The 21,225-nt window shown below is 42.3% G+C and overlaps 2 protein-coding genes across 2 annotated transcripts; both read right to left on the bottom strand.

Annotated features, from left to right (window-relative positions):
- Positions 1–9,629: 9,629 nt before the first annotated feature.
- LOC125075706 lies at positions 9,630–10,151 on the bottom strand (the record flags this gene model as incomplete). The annotated part of the gene is made up of 1 exon (XM_047687417.1): positions 9,630–10,151. A coding segment is annotated over exon 1 (522 nt), but the record flags the coding sequence as incomplete, so codon positions are not given.
- A 6,598-nt stretch (positions 10,152–16,749) lies between these two features.
- Positions 16,750–17,991, bottom strand: LOC125075590. Its single transcript, XM_047687299.1, has 2 exons — positions 17,220–17,991; positions 16,750–16,869 (listed from the first exon to the last, which is right to left on the bottom strand). Exons 1-2 carry the CDS (start codon positions 17,946–17,948, stop codon positions 16,750–16,752), a joined length of 849 nt encoding a protein of 282 aa, XP_047543255.1. The 5' UTR covers positions 17,949–17,991.
- Between the last annotated feature and the right edge of the window lie 3,234 nt (positions 17,992–21,225).

Here is a 21,225-nt window from a genome sequence, read left to right as displayed (position 1 = left end):
GGGCGGGGATTTGACTTATCTAATTTCGAAACGCGTGTACAGATGTATGTATGTCAGATTCATTTAGTTTATAATTTGTGATGCTTGCTATTTGTTTTATTATAGTAACAAGATTTTCAGACTTGTGCTCCGGTATGCATTGAATCTCAACATTACTGGCCCTAGAATGTTGTTCCATTTGAGTTAATCTGGCACTAAGATCTGAGACAGTACATTTTAATTCATTATTTTTCGACTCCAAGTCTTTTATATACTCCGATTTAATCTTAATATCTTGTCTAATTTCTTCATATTTTTGCTCAAAAAAATTCAATGAATTGGTTAATCGTTCAACCTGCTGTAACAAGTCCTTGTTTCTAGATTCAAGTATTTCGAATATTTTTGTTTCAAAGTTTGAGAGAAAAGAAGAGAATTCATTTCTTACTACATAACGTATTTCATTCTTAATAACATCAAATATGGGAGATTTCGTGCATTCTAATTCCTGAGAGTCCGACGTATTTATATATTCATCTCTGACGGATCTGTGTTCATGTTCAATATTTTTGGATCGATACGTTACGTTAGAAATTTCTGGGCATGATGGTTTGATTTCAGTTTGGTTTTGAGTACCATAATGACTGCTAATTGATGTGTTCGTATTATCACACTTAGGTATTTTGTTACGACACGCTTGACAAGTCCAGTTATTTTTATTTTCTTGAGACATAGAATTAAATTTTTTATGTGTCAAGTTCGCACAGAGGAGATCATAATTATCTTTGCATTTTATGCAAGTTAAAAAGTCTTTTCGCGTTATTGACGAACGTCAACCTGCGCTTTGCTTTGATATCTTGCATAAAATAATAAATTTATAACAATTTGTTGATCTGGTAAACAGCGGTGACACTTGTTGCTAAATATAAGTAATTTCAATAAGCGAACGTAATCCTAGTAGATATGGACTTCTTCGCGATGCACAGGTGCGAGCCGTATGAATCACACGCACAGCTCGGCTACAGGTCAATGCCCTGTGGTCACAGCGACAACCGTGTAGTTAGTTTATACTAACACTGCTAATCACTTGTAATTTTAATTTCTCAACACACACAAAATCTTTGCCTTGCACTACTTTTAACTTTAGTCACTTTTAAGTACTGGCACTTTATTATACAATTGTTCAATTTTAACATAAAAAAAATAACTATAAATACTAGTTAAATAAAAATAAATTTCGAGAGAGAGATACTATACTGAGCTAACGCTTAAAGCGCGCAAGCGTATCTCTGTATAATCGTTTAATATAACTCTTTTCGTATCGTCGTCTATAATTTTTGTAACTCCTTTAATTACGCATAAACGGGGTTCGGACCACTTACGCATTTTATTTATAACCTAGCTCTTTAATTATTTGAAATTTATTCTCATCTTTTATTACATGTAGGATATGGACGGAATTAGACTGATCGTCAGGAGGTCGGGTTCCCATTTTAAGAAACAACAATTAAGGTTTTAAAAAAAAATAGATTTTTATTTACAATAATAATAGTCTTAAAATAATTTACACACAATCTAAACAATCTAAAACAACAAGCAAACAGACAAGCCAGTGATATAGAGCCAAATCAATATGCCGAAAGGCAGCGTAACCGCGTACAAGCGGGCAAGTATAGCTAACTAAATAGCGTAGCAAAGGCAGTCAAGCCTGAGGGGTAAACCGACAGTTTTGTCGGGAGCTCTTGCTTCAGTCGATCCTCGGAATAGACTGAAGACTAGCCAGTGAACACGGTATTTATACCCTAGCCCCTACTCCCAACAACTCTGTCCGTGGTGCGAAACGCCAGACACGTGTTTATCAAAATGTAAATACAAAGCAATTAAATCTGCTAGCAAGGTAAAAGTCACAAAATATTCCAATATGAATTATCGTTAATCAAGAACAGTCAATTTGAAGTTATTTCTAGGTGACACGAATTAAACAATCGTTTATAATGTTTCATAACGCTATTAACAATAGGCTTGTTTCCACTAATAATAAATCGGATGGCTTTGAGTTTCTAATGATTAACCATGATAATTAGTAAATAAAAAAACAACTTTTCTACAAAAATAATAAAAGATTAATAATATTTTTGGAAAATAAAATCGACATAATGAGGCATTTAATCACGTGACATTAAACACCAATCAGAGTCGCGTGACGTCACACCTCGCGAAACAAGCACGGAACGCTACGTTGTTGCTATCATTATGGCAGATAAACTGGGGGTACTACTTGGTTCTGGATCTTTCAAACACTCTGCGATTATTGACATTCTTTGTTTTTTCAACATATATGGTCGTTCCTTATAGCTGCACGTCCGCTTCCTTTATCTTCTTGGCATTCGAACTTCGTTGGTATACAACCTGGTTTCATGCGCACTTGTGTCTTTACCCATAATATGATACTCTGTATAATTAGTCAAATCATTTGGCAACTAAAAAAATAAGAAGAGTATGAATTATTACATTTTATAAAACGAAAATAATATTTTAACTCAAACAAATCATAAAATCCTATTCTAGTCCTAACATTTTATAGGTTATGTGTGATATATTATATTTGCTAAATTCATTTCTTTTACTATACATGTAATATGTTGTTTATTGAAACAAAAACTGTAGTTGTTGCTCTGTAAAGAGAAATTTATTTTTTAAAGTTTAATACAATCACAAATATAAACGACTACTTATATACCTAGTACAAATTTATATGATATTATTTACTAACCTGTAAAGAGAAACAACATTAAAAGCTATTGCTTCAAATTCTATTTTAAACAATCGTTATTTCTTTTCAAAAAATCTTGCTAAACTTAAAACGTACAAAAACCAGAGAGCCTTTTTCCACAGATTAAATTATATAATGAATACAGAGTAAAAAGTGCTGCCACCATAGATAATATATTAAGATAAGATAAATATACTTTATTGTACACCGAAACAAAAAAAATACAAGAAGCAACACAACAAAATAGAAAACATGGTACAAAAGGCGGTCTTATCGCTAAAAGAGCGATCTCTTCCAGACAACCTTTGGATAGAGGACATTGAATACTCTAAGAAAGGGGTTCGGATGTGTACACCTTTTAAATCATATATACACAAACATAACGTATCTTCATAACATACATACATACGATTAATACATGTTATATATAGCATATAAATACGTGTATAAACAAAATAATACATATGTTTTATAAATAAATTCAAATACATAAAAATACATACTTATATATTATAAAGTATTATTATATTTCATAAATAAAAGTACAACGATTTACAATGACAAATAATAGTGTTTTAGAAGCCTCTTAAAAGCAGCAACGGATTGTGCACGTCTTATATTTATGGGCAAGGAGTTCCACAAGCGTACTGCTTGGACAGAGAAGGATTTAGTAAAAAAGGAAGAAGTATGGGAAGGAGTTTTAAGAGTAAGGTTTTGTTCGGAGCGAAGACTGCGGAAATGGGAATCACTAAGGAATTGGAAGGACTGTTTTAGATAAATAGGGGCATTGGGGTTGAAAAGTATACAGTAGAGAAGAGAGAGAATGTGTGTATTCCTGCGAAGGCGGATCGGGAGCCACTCGAGCTTTTTGCGAAAATCGGAAATGTGGTCATACTTGCGAAGCCCAAATATGAATCTGATGCAAAGATTTTGAATGCGCTCAAGTTTGTTCAATTGATCTTCTCTAAGATCAAGATAACAGCAATCTGCATAATCAAGAATTGGTAAAAGGATAGATTGTGCTAACGCAATTTTGGTGGGAATCGGTAAAAGGTTACGTAATCTACGTAGGGAACCAACAGCAACAAACATTTTTCTGCTTACCTCACTCATTTGTGGATTCCAAGAAAGGGTTTTATCGAATATTATACCCAGATTTTTAATTTTATCACTGTATGGAATTATGGCATTGTCAAATAATATAGGGGATAAAAGAGAAAAATCTATTCGTGAGATTAATATTGGACTGCCAATAATAATAGATTGACACTTAAGTAGATTTATTTTGAGACCGAATGAATTGCTCCAACTTAAGATCTTTTTTAAGTCTGAGTTAATTGTCTGTATTGTCAGTGGTAAATCTATTAACTTAGAGTGACAGTAAATCTGAAAATCGTCGGCATACAGGTGGTAAAGAGAAGATATATTGTGAGTTATGGAATTAATAAAAATCGAAAATAGCAGAGGTGAAAGCACTCCGCCTTGGGGCACACCGGCATTTAAAATTGACCAATCAGAATAAGAGTCCTGAACTCGGATTCTTTGTCTGCGGCCATGTAGATAACAACGAAACCAGTCAATTAGAGTAGGACATATATTAAGAGAACTTAAAATAGCCAGTAATATGTCAAAATCAACAGTATTGAAGGCATTACTGAAATCCAGTAATATCAAAACTGTAACTTCCTGGTTATCCATAGCTAATCTGATGTCATCGGTGATCTTAACTAAAGCAGTAGCCGTACTATGACAAGTTCGGAATCCCGACTGAAGTGGGTTAAATAGGTTATTTTTGGTTAGGAATAAATTAAGTTGTTGGTAAACAAGGCGCTCCAGGACTTTTGAGAGAAAAGGAAGTATGGATATAGGGCGGAAATCACTATAGGACGATGGATTAACTTTTTTCCGTAATGGGACAATTTGAGCGTCTTTCCAGGAGGAAGGATAAATACCAGTATTAATTGAATTATTAAGGATACATGTGATGACAGGAATAAGGTAATCAATGATAGGAATTATCATTTTACGGCTAATGCAGTCAGAGCCGACAGCATCAGAATTTATAGCTAAAATATTCTTCTTAATATCACTTTCCGTTAATTGACTAAAACTAAAAGATGGGAATGCTGGAGTGGATGAAGCAGAAAGATTATTTATTGTTTTTGATTTGACAGTGCCATCGATAGCAACTGCTGACGCGAAATGATTATTGAGCTGATTATGATCGACATTATTAAAGTTTGTATCCGACTGAGCTTTTCCAACTCCAAGAGATTTCAGAAATTTCCAAACTTTAGAGGTATCGCCCTCCTCAACTACAGCTTTGTGAATATGCCGTCGATGTGTGTCTCTACACAGCCTGTTGCAACGATTTCGATACTTTATATATTTCTCTTTATTTGTATCTGACGGATTCGATTTATATTTGGCTTTAGCTAAATTTTTCTTTTCTTGGAGACGTTTTATATCTGAGGTAAGCCATGGTGCCGGTAAATGTTTGATACGAATACGCCGAACAGGTGCATGTGTATCATAAAGTTTAGTTAAAAGCGAATTGAATACACCAACCTGTTCATTAACAGTATTTCCATTTAACGCCACCGACCAATCAATCTCAGCAGCATCAGCTTGCAGACGCTCTAAATCCATCCCAGCAAAATTGCGTTGCAGAAGAATTCTTGATTTTGCCTTCGGGGGTTTGATTTTATAGGATAGATATAAAAGATCATGGTAAGAAAAGGCATGCGCATCACATTGACCATGTTTTTCAACATGGTCAATAGATGACACAATGATTAAATCAAGAAGAGAAGGAACAGAATGAGGAAAACAGTGCGTAGCAGAAAGTGGCAAGATTGTCATGTTCACCCCGTTGACAAGCGATGTCAGACGAGATGACCGACCATCATTTTTAAGCAGACATGTATTGAAGTCACCCATGACCACCGTATGACTGTACGAAGGTACGAATGACTCCAACAGATTTTCCAAACTTAAAAAATAATCCACATTCTGCGACGGACTATAATAAACACCTAAAAGAAGTTTAGTGTGTGAAAGTGTAACATCAATGAAAAGGTGTTCTGCCTCTCCACTGGTGTGAGACTGAGAGTAACTAACAATCGAGTATGCAATATGAGATCTGAGATATATGGCAACACCCCCGCCCGTTCGCCCTAAACGATCATTTCGGATCAGATGGAAACCAGGGAGTGAATACGTTGTAGACGGCAAACAGGGTTTAAGCCATGACTCAGATATCAATATTGCATGAAGATTTTTATTCTGGAAAGAGGATAATAAGTCTGGATAATGTGCAGGAATACTTTGCGCATTAATATGAACTATATTAAAATTTTTTTCAACATCAGAGAAATAAGTATCAAGGGACTCGTTGACGGAACGTATACTATGGAAACTACTGTCACTGTTCGAACCATTTGAGGATAAAGAAAAAAAAGATTCACTATCAGAGCTGTCATTAAAAGCCATTGTAACTACAACTGTAAGTAAAGTATAAATAATAATAAATATGTATATAAATTATTTTAAATATATAATTATATATATTTCAATATTATAAAATGTCTATAACTGCTAAAAAAATATAATAAATTTAGTATAATGTCCATTTATCCTCCAGCTGTAAGGAAAACAAAGCACATTTATTGCACTCAAAAACAAAAATCAATATAAAATTAACAAAGCAGGATTCATGCATCATACATGTAACCCAAAATCTAACAAAAAAAAAAAAATCATAGTAATAAAAAACCAAATAATAATAATAAAAGAAAAACCAAAATATCAAAAAAAAAAAAAAAAGAACAATAACAACACTGACAATAAAATAAAAATATAATTAGATATTTCAATTCAATTCAATTCTTAGTTTAATGGCTTTTAGTTGTGCCAAAGGGCACAGATTATTTCGCCAATGTCACGTAGGATGTAGAAGACACGAATGAGATTGATCGGTATGGTTGAGATAACAAACTCAATTAAATTTTAAAGTCAAATATAGTAGTTGTAATTTCCTTGTTAATCCGTAACCTTTTTTTTTTTTTTTTTTTTTTTCGCTGGAAAAACGCGTTACGCGCTTCCCCCACGTGATGGAAGGTGGGGGGGTGTGTGGGACTCCCCGGAGCCCCGGACGCCGAGTGCGCCCAGGTACGCCGGGTTTACCCACTAAAAAACCAGCGGTACCCTCTCCGTCTTTCGGCGGGCGCCACGGGATCGCTTGCGCATGCTACCGTGACGCCCTGACGGTCGGCCCGCCTATGCGGGCCTCCAACACCTAGAGGGGGTTCTCGGGGTACTGAGACCCCCCCTAGTCCCTGCGACGCCTATTGAGGCGGGGGAGAAGGTGCGCGTAGCGCTTCTTCCTCCTCCCCGGTCGTCTTCGGCGGAGCGGGTCTGCAGCGGCATCCTCTTCCCGCTCCCGCTCCGCGGCTTCCTTCTGCGACATCACGCTTTCGCAGAAGGAGCGCATCTCCGACCAACACGTCTCACTACCGAGCATTTCGTTGACGATGCTCGGCAGCGAGAGGTCTCCGCCCATAGTCGCCGCAAGGGTGTGCCTCTGGGGCCCCCATGCAGCACACTCACTCAGGGTGTGGTGCGCCGTGTCGACTGGCGCACCACACTCGTGGCAGGAGGGTGACACCTCCCGCCGCGCTATCCCGTGCAGGTACTTACCGAAGCATCCGTGCCCGGTAAGTACCTGCGTCATCCTGAAGGTGAGTGTGCCCTTCTTCCTCTCGACCCAGCGACTCAAGTGGGGCCGGATCGCCTCCACTGTCGCCAGGCCCGCCGTGGGTGACCCCAGATCCTCCTGCCATCGGGCGATCAGGGCTCGCTGGGCTAGCTCCCATGGCGGATCGCCCGCGAGAAGTGTCGCCGCAGCCCAAGACACCGTACGGTACCCTCTGATGCCTCTCACCGCTATGACCCTCTGCGGCTTACGCAGCAGGGCCCGGTTGTCAGCGGTGAGGGCGTCGACCCAGATCGGGGCACCGTACAGCGCCATCGACCTCACTACGCCAGAATATAGACGCCGGCATAGCGATCCCGGCCTCCCCACATTCGGAAGGAGGCGGCCGAGAGCGGCGGCGGCGTTGATGAGCCTCGGGCCGAGATGGACAAAATGCTGCCCGAAGCTCCATCGACCGTCCAGGATGAGGCCCAGATACTTCATCTGGGCCTGCACCTTGATCACCGTCCCCCGGACGGTGATACTCGCCCCTCGTGGGGGTCCTTGCCGTGGACCGTGGAACAGGAGGGCCTCCGTTTTGGATATGGAGACCCTCAAGCCCAGCATTCCCATACGGTCCACGGTGAGAGCCGTTCCGACCTCGGCGAGGCGTGCCGCCTCCCGAAAGTCCCGCCCAGTCGCCGTGACGAGGGTGTCGTCAGCGTAGCACAACACCCCCATCCCGGGAAGGACGGGAGCTCGCAGGAGCCAGTCGAAACCGACGTTCCACAGGATTGGGCCGAGAACCGACCCCTGTGGAACGCCGCAGCCTACCCGACGCCGGACCAGCCTCCCATCGACCCCCGCCCAGAGGACCTCCCTGTCCTGGAGGTACGCCTCCAGCAGCCTCCTGAGATAGGTCGGCACCCCATGGTATCGGAGTGCCTCCCGTATCGTCTCGAAAGGGAGACTGTTGAAGGCGTTCGCCACGTCGAGCGACACCGCCAGGACGACTTGCCCCCGGGCCACCGCTTCCGTCGTCCGAGTCTTCAGGGCGTCCAGGGCGTCGACCGTCGACCGGCCCGCCCTGAACCCGTACTGAGCCTCTGAGAGACCCGGACCGACCTCCTCGAGGTGCTGAACGAGACGGGCTGCGAGGACCTTCTCGAAGAGTTTGCCCGTCTCGTTCAGCAGCACTATTGGCCTGTATGCCGAAGGGGAATCCATCGGCCGACCTTCCTTCGGCAACAGGACCAACTTTCCTTCTTTCCAAGGCTTCGGAAACTGCCTGCTGCACAGGCACTCGTCGAACAGCTCCCGAAGCCTTGCACCCAGGAATTCCAGGGCGTCGCACAGAACACGCCCTGGAACCCCGTCCGGACCCGGCGCCGTGTTCTTGGCCCTCAAGCGGCCGAGGGCCATCTCCATCTCCCGCTCCGTGATCAGTGGTGGAGCCACTGCGTCTTCGATCACGGAGCGGGGGGCCATCTGCGGAGGGACATGCTCGCCTGGATGGGGAAAGAGTTCCCCGACCAGGCGCAGGAGGAGTTCCGGCGGCAGCGTCTCAGTGACGGGGGCGCCTTGGGTGCGGAACTTTCCGCGTACGCCGCGGTACGGGCGCCCCCACGGGTCTCGATTGAGACCCACCAGAAGCTCCTCCCTGGCCTTCTCCTTGGCCTTGCTTATCGCCAGCTGCAGATCTTTTTTCAACTGGCGATAAGCGTCCAGCATCTGTCCCTCCAGGTCCGTGTCGAGGCCGTTGCGCCTTCGACAGCGGACGTAGGCCCTCCGCGCCCGGCAGCACGTCGCCCGAAGGTCGGCGATTTCGGGCGACCACCAATAGACGTGCCGGCGCGGAACCCTGCGCCGGGTCCGAGGCATGGCCGCATCGCAGACCTCCTTGAGCGAACTGCGCATGCGGCCCGCCAGCTCCTCTGCGCTGGCGCCCTCCGTCCTCCCCGCGGAACCCCACCGCTGCACGATGGCGGCCTCCTTGACCAGCTCTCGATCGACCTGGCCGAGAGACCACCTCGGCAGCGTAGTCGGCACCCTCTGGGGTTCCGCCGGCCTGCGAGAGGTGGAGATCTCGAATCGGATGTACCGGTGATCCGATAGAGTCTCCACCTCCTCCTCCACTCTCCAATCGACCACTCTGCGTGCAACGACAGGGGTGGCGAACGAAACGTCCACCACGGAACCCCCCTGATGTCGCACGCAGGTGTGAACCTGCCCCCTGTTGAGAAGGGACAGGTCGGAGAGCAGGGCCCACACCTGGACGGCCCTCCCTCGCGGATTCGTGGCGGGGTTGCCCCAGGCACGCGACTTTGCGTTTAAGTCGCCGAGAACCAGTATCGGTTTCGGCGACTGCCTGGCCACCGCAGCTCTGACTAAGCCGAGATAAGTCTCGAACTCAGCCAGGCTGCGGTTAGGGGAGAAGTACGTACCGACGACGACGTACTCCCCCCACCCCACCACTACGTATCCCGAGCCCCTCTCGATGAGTGAGAGGGGGGGGCTCGTTCCGCTCCTCGTGAGAACCGCCACGGTGTCGTCCGAGTCCCCCAGCCAGTGAGGTAGGGGAGGGACGAAGTAGGGCTCGCAGGCCACCGCCAGGTCTACCTGCCACTCCGCCATGCACTGCAGCAGAAGGTCCTGCGCTCCGGCGGAGTGGTTCACGTTCGATTGTAGGAAGCTCAGGTGTGCTGGCATACTTGATTCTTCTGAGCTTCCTCCGTAGCCTGGCAGCTTTCCTCGCGCGGGGCGGTCCTGGTTCCTTGGACCGCTTTACCCTTCGTGATGGGGGGGTTGCAATCCCTGGCCCCCATCAGGTGCCCTGAAGGCTTGCCGGCCTCCGCGCAGACCGCGCAGCGCATCTTGGCCGTGCATTCCGCTGACTTGTGGCCGTCCGAGCCACAGCGGTAGCACAGGCCTCCCCTCTCCGCCTTCGACGGGCAGAGCGCCCGTGTATGGCCCAGGCCCATACACTTGTAGCAGCGCATAGGGCGCTGCTCCACGACGGCCACCTTGGCCGAGCTCCACCCGACGAGGAGGCGACCGGCAGCGGCCAGCTTCTTCGCTGCCGTGAGGGGGCAGGTGACGCGGACCATCCCCATATAGCCGGGTCCGCGCTGCATCACTCCGCACTTCACCGCCTCGGAGGAGCAGTCACCGGCGCGCGCGATCGCCGCGGCCAGTTTCTCCAAGGTGACGGAGTCGTCGAGCCCCGTCACCTTCAGGTCGGCCTTCTTGACCGGGCGCACTACGTCAGCGACCCCGTCGAGCACTGTGCGGAGCTTCGCCGCCAACCTATCGGCCTGCTCCGCTTGGGCTTTCGGCAGCTCGAGAGCCCTGGCTCCGGTCGCCGTGCGTCGCACCTTCAGCCCACCGCTGATTCCTAGGTCCTGGAGCTTGACACTTTGCTCCGCTCTCTCCAGGACCTGCGCGTAGGTGACGCCCTTTCCTACTGCTTCCGGCTGCAACGTGAGAACGATTGCAGCCGAGCGAGGGGTGGCCAGCTTCGATTTGGCTGGGTGGGGCGTCTTCGGCGGCGCCTTTGCGGCCGTAGCGTCGGCGGAAGGGGTGGTCTTGCTCCCCTTCCTGCCCTTCTTCACCACCGTGGACCAGGACGTTTCCTTGTTCGGTGGTGTCTGGGACGTCGCCGGTGCAACCGGGGCGCTTACCGTCGCACATGGAGGGCCTGCGGTCGGCGATTGTGCCACTGGTGGGGCCGTTTTCCTGGCCTTATTCGGAATCGCCGGCTGACGGGCCGCCGACGCGTGAGACGGCGTCACCTCTTGCAGTTTATCTGCCGCGGAGGGAGGTCGCTGCATCCTTGCAGGGAGGCGCTCCTCCAGGCCCGCCAATTGGTCCTTCATCGCCGCGCCGATCGACCTGACGATGAAGTCCTTGAGCTCCTCCATCGAAGGAGCGCCTCGCGGGGTGTTGGCCGCCTCGGTCGCCGCTGCCACCGTGGTACGCATCTCCGCGTACTCACGGCGGTGGGCCTTTAGCTCCGCCTTGAGGTTTTCAACCTCCCTGTGCAGGCGGTTGTTGTCCGCCCGGAGCCTCCTGCTCTCCTCGGCCTCCGTCCGAGAGGCGAGGGCCTCGACCACACCCTCCAGAGAGGTCGCTGCGTCTTTTAGCTTTTTAATAAACCCTCCTTTTAAGTTGGAGGATTTAAGAGCGACCTCTCGTATCTGGGCCGCATTTCGGCCAGCCTCCGCGCGATTAATCCGTAACCTAGAACAACACAAACATTAAGGGTTAGTAATAGAAACTAAACTAAACTATATATAATAAGATATATCACTCAATTGGACTATTCACAACTTAATTTTATTACATTTAATATATTTACACAAAAAAGAACAAAATGGACTAAACACAAACGTCAACAAACATTCAACATTTATAGGACGAGGAACTTTAGGAGGGAGAATGTCGTAAATGGGATGAAGAAGTTTAGGACAAAGGAACAGGATATGGGTAGCGGAACCTTCGTCTAGGCCACATTCACACAGCGAGTGATCTCGAACTCTTATCTTTGCTAGGTGGGTAGGTGTGCATGAATGGCCGAGGCGTAACCGACAGATAGTGGAAGTGACCCAACGGTCAGCGTGCCTGTGAAATGAAAACCAAGGTCACCTCGGAATTTCAGGTTGTAACGCCGAATAATACTTACCCTTAACCGATTTTGATGAAATCCAGAAAGCATTCCAGGATTTATCCATATGAGTTTTCGCAAGAGTGAGCAAGTCTCGAGATGAATTGACAAAATGCTCAGATGAACCAGATTGGATAGCAATCTTAGCATATGAGTCAGCCATCTCATTTCCAATAATACCGGAATGACTTGGAATCCAGACCAGCAAAACTTGAAGACCTTGTTGGTGACAGGACAACAGGGCCCCTCTGATCTTAAAAACGATAGAAAGTCTTAATTTGCTACGAAAAGGATTTTCTTTAATGGCCAACAGACAGCTTAATGAGTCACATAAGATAAGTGATTGTTGTATGTTGTGTGACTGGGCATACATAATAGCTTCCAGTAAAGCAATGGCCTCACCGGAAAATATAGAGGTTTCAGGGGGGCATTTAAATAAAAGGGCTATTTTATATTTAGGTATCCAACAAGCTGCGCCAACGCAGCCGGTCGGTGAGAGCTTAGAGGCATCAGTATATATAGGGAGGTGATTTGGCCAATTTTGATGAAACATTTTTTGGAATTGGACACTAGTATCAGGAGAACCTTTTATCAGACCAAGATTTGTTATAACAGGGGTATTATAAATAAGAGCTTTAAAGGAGGTGGAAAAGAGAGGATTAGAAGGAAAAGTTGTAAGGGGATGAGGGAGGTTGGTATACTTAAGGAAACTGTTTAATAGGAATGAGGATTTTGGACTGTTTGAGTTGTAAAGGTGGGATAATTTGTTTAATCGGGCCAATACAGGATGGGAAGATAGCTGTAACAATTTGATGACAAAGCGGTCACATAAGTATTGCCTCCTTATATGTAGAGGAGGGTCAACACACTCAACCTGCAGAGCATTAGTAGGGGTGGATTTCATCGCACCCAAGATTATGCGCAAACATTTAAACTGAATTTTGTTTAATTTTTCTGAAGCTGATTTATTGAAGGGATCTAGAACAAACAGTCCATAGTCCAAATGACTACGAACTATTGCGTTATAGATCAGCTTCAATGTATAAGGGTGAGCTCCCCACCAAACTCCAGATACTGCTCTAAGGGCATTAATTGATTTTTCACATTTCTTGGCTAAATGGTCAGAGTGTGAAATTCCGTTCAGTCGGTGATCGAGAATAATACCAAGAAATTTTGTTTTGTCTACAAAGTTAATGAGTTGACCCTCATAAAACAAATTAAAAGTAGGTATACGTCTTTTTTTAGTAAATACCACTGCTTGACTTTTAGCTATCGACAGCGATAAGCCATGGTCAGAGAGCCATTGGGATAGGTAATGCAAAGCAGAATTTAATCGAAATGTTAAATTTTCTATGGAACTAGATCTATAAAACAGTGTCATCAGCATACTGGAGTATGTTACAAAAATTGTTAACAGACAAATCGAGATCATGGGTGTATATGCTGTAAAGTAGAGGACTGAGTACTGAGCCTTGAGGAAGACCTTTCCAGACAAGTCTGGGGGGAAGTGAGAGATGTTGGTGTCTAACCGTTATTGATCTGCAAGTTAACAGATTACAAATGAGATGTACTATCCTCGGTGGAATACTCAGCTGTTGCATTTTCTGCCTGAGCAACGGAAGAAGTACATTATTATATGCAGAAGATATATCTAGAAAGATTCCCACAAGGTACTCTCCTTTAGCAAAGGCAATTCGAATGTCTGTTGTAAGTATGCTTAGACTATCAATGGTGCTCAACCCCTTCCGAAAGCCAAATTGAGAGGGAGCAAGTATATTTCTGCTTTCCATTAACCATTCCAGGCGGTTCTTCAACAGATGTTCAGTGATCTTTGCCAAAGTTGATGATAAAGCTATCGGTCTATAAGAGTTGCAATCTAAAGGGTTCTTACCCGGTTTAAGGATCGGGATAACAATTTGTGTCTTCCAAGATTGCGGGACAATTCCTTTGATAAAAACCGAGTTAATTATATTTAAAAAACATTTTTTCGCTTTATCATTTAATTTAGAAATAAAAGAGTAAGGAACGCCGTCTTCCCCAGGAGTAGAATCAGACAAACCATTTAAAGCACATTGAAGTTCGGAAAAAGAAAAGGGGGCATCCATTTCATCCAAAATGGATGTGGATGCTGGCGTAGAACTAAGAAAACTGTCCTCATAAGGGACAAATGGGGGGGCAAGCTTATCAGCAAAATTGTTAAGCCACTCAGAAGGAGTATTTGAGGAAGGGTCAACAGAATTAAGGCATCGGCGGAATTTTTTAAGTTGGGACCAGACTACAGAGGAAGAGGAACGAGGACTCAGGGATTCACAGAAATGAATCCAACTAACTTTTTTCTTTTTAGAAATTAATTGTTTAAATTTGGCGTCGATTTTCTGATACTTACAAAAGTTATCCAAAGACATACACAATGAGTATGATGCTTCAGCCTCTAGTCTTTGTTCAGATAATCGTTTGCATTCCTCATCCCACCAGGGGGTGGAAAGCAAATGATTTTTTGAGGTGTATTTTTTAGGGAAGTGGAGATTAGCTGCAGTTAAAATACCGTTAAGGAAAAGATCATAGCAAAGAATTACATTTCCATAGTCTTGTGAAACAAAGAGGGAGTCGATCATGGAATCAACAGACTCAGCATATGCAGACCAGTTAACATTTTTTAATTTAAATTTTAATAAGGGATTTGGATTGATATGGGCAATGGATCGGTGATTTAAAGAAAGGAGGATAGGAAAGTGGTCACTGCCAAAAGAGGATGAGAGGACATTCCAGGATATTTGAGAAGCAAGGACTGGTGAGGTTAAGGATAAGTCTACAGCGGATTTTGGGTTTTGGTTAGGATATACTCTACGTGTTGGTGAGTCATTATTGAGGATGCAGAGGTTTGCATCGTCAAATATGTCCGTCAACAAGAGAGCAAATGGGTCACAGAAATGTGAACCCCAGGAGGTGTGATGGGCGTTAAAATCCCCCATGACTAGGATAGGACTAGGGAGAGAGGAAATGATGGCAGATATATCAGGAATTAAAGCTGGATTAGGATGAGGAATATACAGGGAAAGAAACGAGATGTTGAGGGCTCTAACAGCAACAGCATTAATATGCTGGCTGGGAAGGGATAAAGGAATTTGGGAGAAAGGAAGGGAGTGCCGAACGAAAATGGCACTCCCAGCATAACCATCACTTCTGTCATCCCTCAAACAGGAGAAGCCTGGGACCCGGAATCGGGATCCAGGGATCAACCATGTTTCAGAGATGGCAATAATGACAGGTTTATGGATGTTTATGAGAGAGAGGAGTTCATGTTTTTTAGGCCGGACGCTCTTGCAGTTCCATTGAAGGAAGCTGATTGGGGCCATTGTGAAGGATGGAGAATAACTGACATAAGTCTTGAGCAACGTTGGACGGTAAGGGGATATCGTTACATGTTGAGATAATACTGAGAAGTATCTTAGTTAGCATTTCTAAGAAGTTGGGATTGTTATTAAGAGGGTTAGGAGTGTTTTGGTTGAGAGCACAACCATTAGGAGCAGTAGAGGGACAATTACTACGATCGATTGATGGGCCTGTTTATCATACCCTTTCCCAAGAGGTGATCTTGGGCGAGGAGTACTGATAACAGTCTTCCGATAGGACCTGGTAGTTGAAGGGATAGGTTGACTAGGGAGAATTGGAAAATATGTGGGAGGGGTAAACATCTCTTTTGCAATCTCTGCATAGGATCTACGTACAGGAGGGAACCGAGAGGATGCTTCAATGTATGATATGTTGTCCTGAGACATAACTATTTTGATCGATTGTTGGCGAGAAAACTCTGGACAGTCCTTGTCTGTTGTGAAATGGTTACCAGAGCAATGTAAGCAAGTATGTAGTGTAAGTAAGGATAACGCCATCCTTACTTACACTACAAGACTCACCTGTGTGGGATTTGGAGCACTTAAAACACCTAGGTTGAGATCGACACTGAGTTTTAATATGACCATAACGGCAGCAATTAAGGCATTGGATAGTGGGCAGTTTGTAAGTTTCTACTGGAAGGGACGTGTGGTAGGAATACACTTTTGAAGGAAGTATTTGACCTCTAAATGTAATTACAACAGATTGGGTAGGAACCCATGTAGTAACACTATCAGCAATTGTTTTTCTGTTCAGGCGTCTTATTTTCATAACTTCACCACATCCAGTGGGAAGCTCAAGTGACATTGCAAGTTCTTCCATCGTCCAGTCTACGGGAATACCCTTAATCAATCCCATTCTAGTTACATTAAAAGTCGGTACAGTAGCTTTATACTTGCACATTTCAACAATAGGATTAGCTAGAAATGAGTTTGCTGCTTGGGATGTTGAAAATTCAACTGAAATTTTGTTTCGGCCTATGTTTTTAACACCATCGTTAATTATTCCATTAATTTTATGTGTGTGCAGAAATTGTCCAAATTTAATAGCCCGTACAGTATTTCCCGAAGCTGGGTCAGGGACTTCCCGGGACACATGAACAATGAAAGGACCCTTGTCATCATCAGAATAGATTTTTGGGCCTTCAGTGAAGGATGGATGGGTGTAGATCGTTTGTATTGAAGGATTAGCAGTACTTGGATGTATTATGGTTTTTTTTGCGTTCAAATCGGAATTACTCGAATCATTACCTTAGCGTTTTCGAGAAACAGGTATAGCGGGAGGAGGACAAATATCGGGAACTGATTCTATTGAACCACCTGGATCAGGGGGTTCTGGAGGAGGATCAACCTCCATTATAAAATTTAAAAGCTAAGTAATATTAAATATGATAAATACTTACAAGATTTACAAATATTAGTAACACCACTTAACCCAACTACCAACTAAAACACTATTAACAATAAAATATACTATGGTACTAAACGAAAACACTCAAAATCTCTTAACACGTGTGTTAACCAACGCTAACGCAAGCGAAAACCCGTGACAGATAATAGATAATTAAGTAAGACATTGACACTTCGGACATTTGACAGTTTGACATACACAATGCTAAAATAATTAGAGTAGGTAACCGTAAGAGAAATTATTAGATATGAATAAAATTAACAAGTGGGTACTAAGATAGTAAAGTCGAGAAAGTAAACATTAGAAATTACTTTTTTTATCAGTCTCTTAGTACGTGTAACAATTACCTTGTCAACACCTTTGGAGTCACAAGACTTTGTTTGAACCGGCGACTTCGTAGTAGACGCAGTGGGTATGCTGTCTGCCGACAGGCTTTCAACTCGATGACGAGCACCATCCGACGCTATTACGTATATGAAACCGTCCCGCGTCCAGCACTTATTTATGCCAAAGCGTCTTCTGGCTTCGAGCAAAACATCGTGCCTGCTTTTCGTCAAGAACTCCGACTCTGTTAAACCCGTGCCTTTAAATTTGGTTTTTGCGAACCAAACTTTATCGCGGATGCTAAAGTCAGTGAATTTTACCACAATAGGCCTGGGTTTCTTATCTGACCGTTGGCCTAAGCGGTATGAGTGCTTAATGCTGGCGCTTGAAAAGTTTGGAAGCAAGAGATGATCCGCTACAAGACCCGTGACGCGAGCCGACGTGTCTTCAGTCTTCTGCTCTGGGACACCATGAAGAAGAAGCATCTTCCGTCTATGCCGCATCTCCTGACGGTCAAGCTCTCTCCCAAGAAATTCTACTTGGCACTGAAGAGTGTTTAAAGCAGATATTACAAAAGATTTAAATGTAATAAAATCTGATGCCAAAGAAGTTGTAGATCCGGGAGAGGAGGTTTTATTTAGATCGTGCTGGAACTCTTGCATCCTGTTATTAAACAACTCTGTCATGGCTGCCAGTGATTGCTTGATAGAGTCCATATTGAGTGTTTAAGTTGGTGGTAATTGTTTAGAGTGAACTTTATTAAAGGAAAACACTTGCTGACGGTAAATGTAAGCTACATATATTAATTTTTCATAACACTGTATATAAAATATGAATATGTATATTTAATTTAAATAAAAAGTTCAAAAGCAAAATTTTGTGCTGTGCATTAATTCACTCCTACCCTCCGAAAAAGTATATATATATATATTATATTAAGTAATGAGCAAGTATCTATAATTATCTATTAAATTAAATGAAGAGTAAAAGAGCTTCATTTACATCTCCCTCCCCCCCTGGTTTACAAAATTATCAGGCACTGGTATAAGTTTTGTAATGTGAAACAGGTTTGATTCTAACTTTTTGTATCCAGTATTTACTTTATAAATTGAATTAGATAATTTTTCTAAAATTTTGTAAGGTCCAATTTTTAATTCGTCTAGCTTTTTCCTATTTAATCTGTTACCATTTTCCACATATACAAAGTCTCCTACTTTTAGTTGGGTATTTATTCTGTTTTTATCAAATTGTTTTTTATTATAATTGTGTGAATTTATTGTTCTTTCCAATGCTATTTTTCTATCGTTTAATAAATCATTTTGTGTCTTTTGTTCTTTTAACTCATCCGGTAAGATATTAATGACTCTTCCTTCCAATAAATTTGCAGGGGAAAATCCTGTTACAGTGTGTTCAGTTTCATTATATTTCTAGGTGCATTGATGGGCAATATAATAGTTGTCCAAGCTATTTTACCATTTTTTTCATTAATTGTACACCTTATCTTGTTAATTAATGTCTGATTTAATCGTTCATTTAAACCATTTGAAAAAGGTGTATTTATTGCAGTGAAAATGATAGGTATGCTCTCCTTTCTTAAAAAGTTTTTAAATTCATTGGAATTTATCCCCGGATACTGATCAGATAGAATCATTCCAATTTTATTATCAGGAATAACTTTCTTTATGAGTTTTATGAAATCTTCTGCATTCTGTGTTTTTGATGTTAATATATAGGCATATCTGGTGAAATGATCTACCAGAAGATGGAGATATGTTTTTGTAGAGCGGGAGCCACCAAATCCACCAATGGTATCTATAGAGACGATTTCAAACGGATAAGTAGCGGGACCCAGATGTGACATCAATCCATATTTAAATTTAGTTCTAGATTTATTTTTTATGCATATTTCACAGTTCTCACAGATTATTTTTATATTATTTATTAAATTCTTTGCTGTATAAAATGGTTTGATTTTATTTTCTGTTTGTTTTACTCCTATATGGCAATATCTATAATGTACATTTTTTATAAATTTTTTACTAAATTCCTCAGTGAGAATAATTTTCTCTTTTTTCCCTGTCTTTTTAAAGTATATCATATCTTTTAGTATTAGTTTATCTTTATATAGTTTTAAGTCTTCATTTTCATCTTGATCATGTTTGATGTCTTCTAGTTTAATAAAATTTATAATTTTTAAAATTTCTTCTTGGTTTATGTCTGATTCTAACACTGGGTTTCTGCTCAAACTGTCTGCTTCTAAATTGTGCTTTCCTGGTGAATATATGACTTCAAAATTAAATTGCGATAAAAAATATGTGAGATCTCCTAGTTCTTCATCTGTCCTTGCTTTAATATTTAATTTTTCTAGAGGTTTATGGTCTGAAAACACTTTAAATTTTTTTCCTATGAGCCAATGCTGCCAATATTTAACTGCTTCTTTTATTACTAGACATTCTAAATAAATAGCTTTTTTCCGCTTCTGACTTTCATTCAATTTCCTTGAAAAATAGGCGCATGACTTTTCTTCTCCATTTTCCTGTAACTGTTTCAAAATAGCCTATACCGTGAATACTAGCGTCGGTATAAATATGTATAGGTAACTCTGGGTCAAAAATTTCTAAAATAGGTTTTGAACAAAGTAGTTTTTTTTTTTATCTTGTCAAAAGATTGTTGACATTTTTCAGTCCATATAAATATTTGATCTTTCTTTAATAAATTGTGAAGGGGATCTAATATGATGGATATGTTTGGAACATATTTTCCATAGAAGTTGATTTTTCCTAGAAACTGTCTAACATTTTTCTTTGTTTTTGGAACAGGAAAGTCTTTTATAGCTATTAAATGATCTTTTAGTGGAGTGACTGTATTATTTTTTATTATGTGGCCCAAATATTTTACGGAGTCCTGTGCAAAATGACATTTAGAAAATTTTAGTCTAAAGCCCTCCTTGTTTTCTTCGCTTGCGTTAGCTTTGATTGACACACGTGTTAGTGAGATATCTGTGTTTTTACAATAACTTTGTGTGATTCTTTCATTAATTTTCAGTGCAAATAGTTCGATTTTATGGTTTTTGGTTTTTACTAACATAATTCGGTTACGGTAAGTGTTATTTTTTAGTTTTTTATTATAGATAAAGTATATTAGTTTAGTTACAGTAGTTAGTTTATAATGGTTGTCGATCCTCCTCCTGAACCTCCCGATCCTGGGGATTTATTCCTCAGAATTACAAACTGACCTCTCATCATCCTCCTCTCGCAAACGTTCCGGGGATAATTCCTCATGTTCTCTTGTTTCCTCCTCTAAGAAAACAGTAGTCCACCCTACTACCGCAAGTCCTTCTATTCAAACTGTGTATGTAAATCCATCCTTCATCGATGGCCCTAAAAGTTATACAGATGACGATAAAGGTCCCTTCATAGTTCACGTCTCTCGGGAAGTTGCTGATCCAGCTGCTGGTATTTCGATACGAGCCATTAAATTCGGACAGTTCTTACATAATCACAAGATTGGCTCAATTGTTAATGATGGTGTTAAAAATTTTGGTCGCAATAAAATAGAAATACAATTTTCATCAGCACAAGCGGCAAATAATTTTATTAAAAACCCAATATTAGATCTCTGCAAGTATAAGGCTAGTTTACCCACATATAACGTTACCAGAATGGGTCTAATAAAAGGCATTCCAGTGGATTGGTCTATGGAGGATCTCTTGGAGTCAATTGAGCTCCCTCATGGATGTGGGGATATAATCAAATTGAGACGACTAAACCGTAAGACTTTTAACGAAGGAGTTGTGTCCTGGATTCCAACTCAATCGGTTGTTATAACTTTTAAAGGTCAAACCCTTCCTGGTAAAATCTTTTCCTACCATACATCCCTCCCTGTCGAAACCTATAATCTCCCCACTATAATATGCTTGAACTGTTGTCGTTATGGCCACATTAAGACTCAGAGTGTAGATCCACTCCCAGGTGTTTTAAATGTTCCCAATCT

This window comes from Vanessa atalanta, chromosome W, assembly GCF_905147765.1.
Source record: "Vanessa atalanta chromosome W, ilVanAtal1.2, whole genome shotgun sequence".
Taxonomy (NCBI): domain Eukaryota; kingdom Metazoa; phylum Arthropoda; class Insecta; order Lepidoptera; family Nymphalidae; genus Vanessa; species Vanessa atalanta.
The sequence above is the reverse complement of the archived record's forward strand: the minus strand, read 5'-3'. Positions and strand labels throughout refer to the sequence as shown.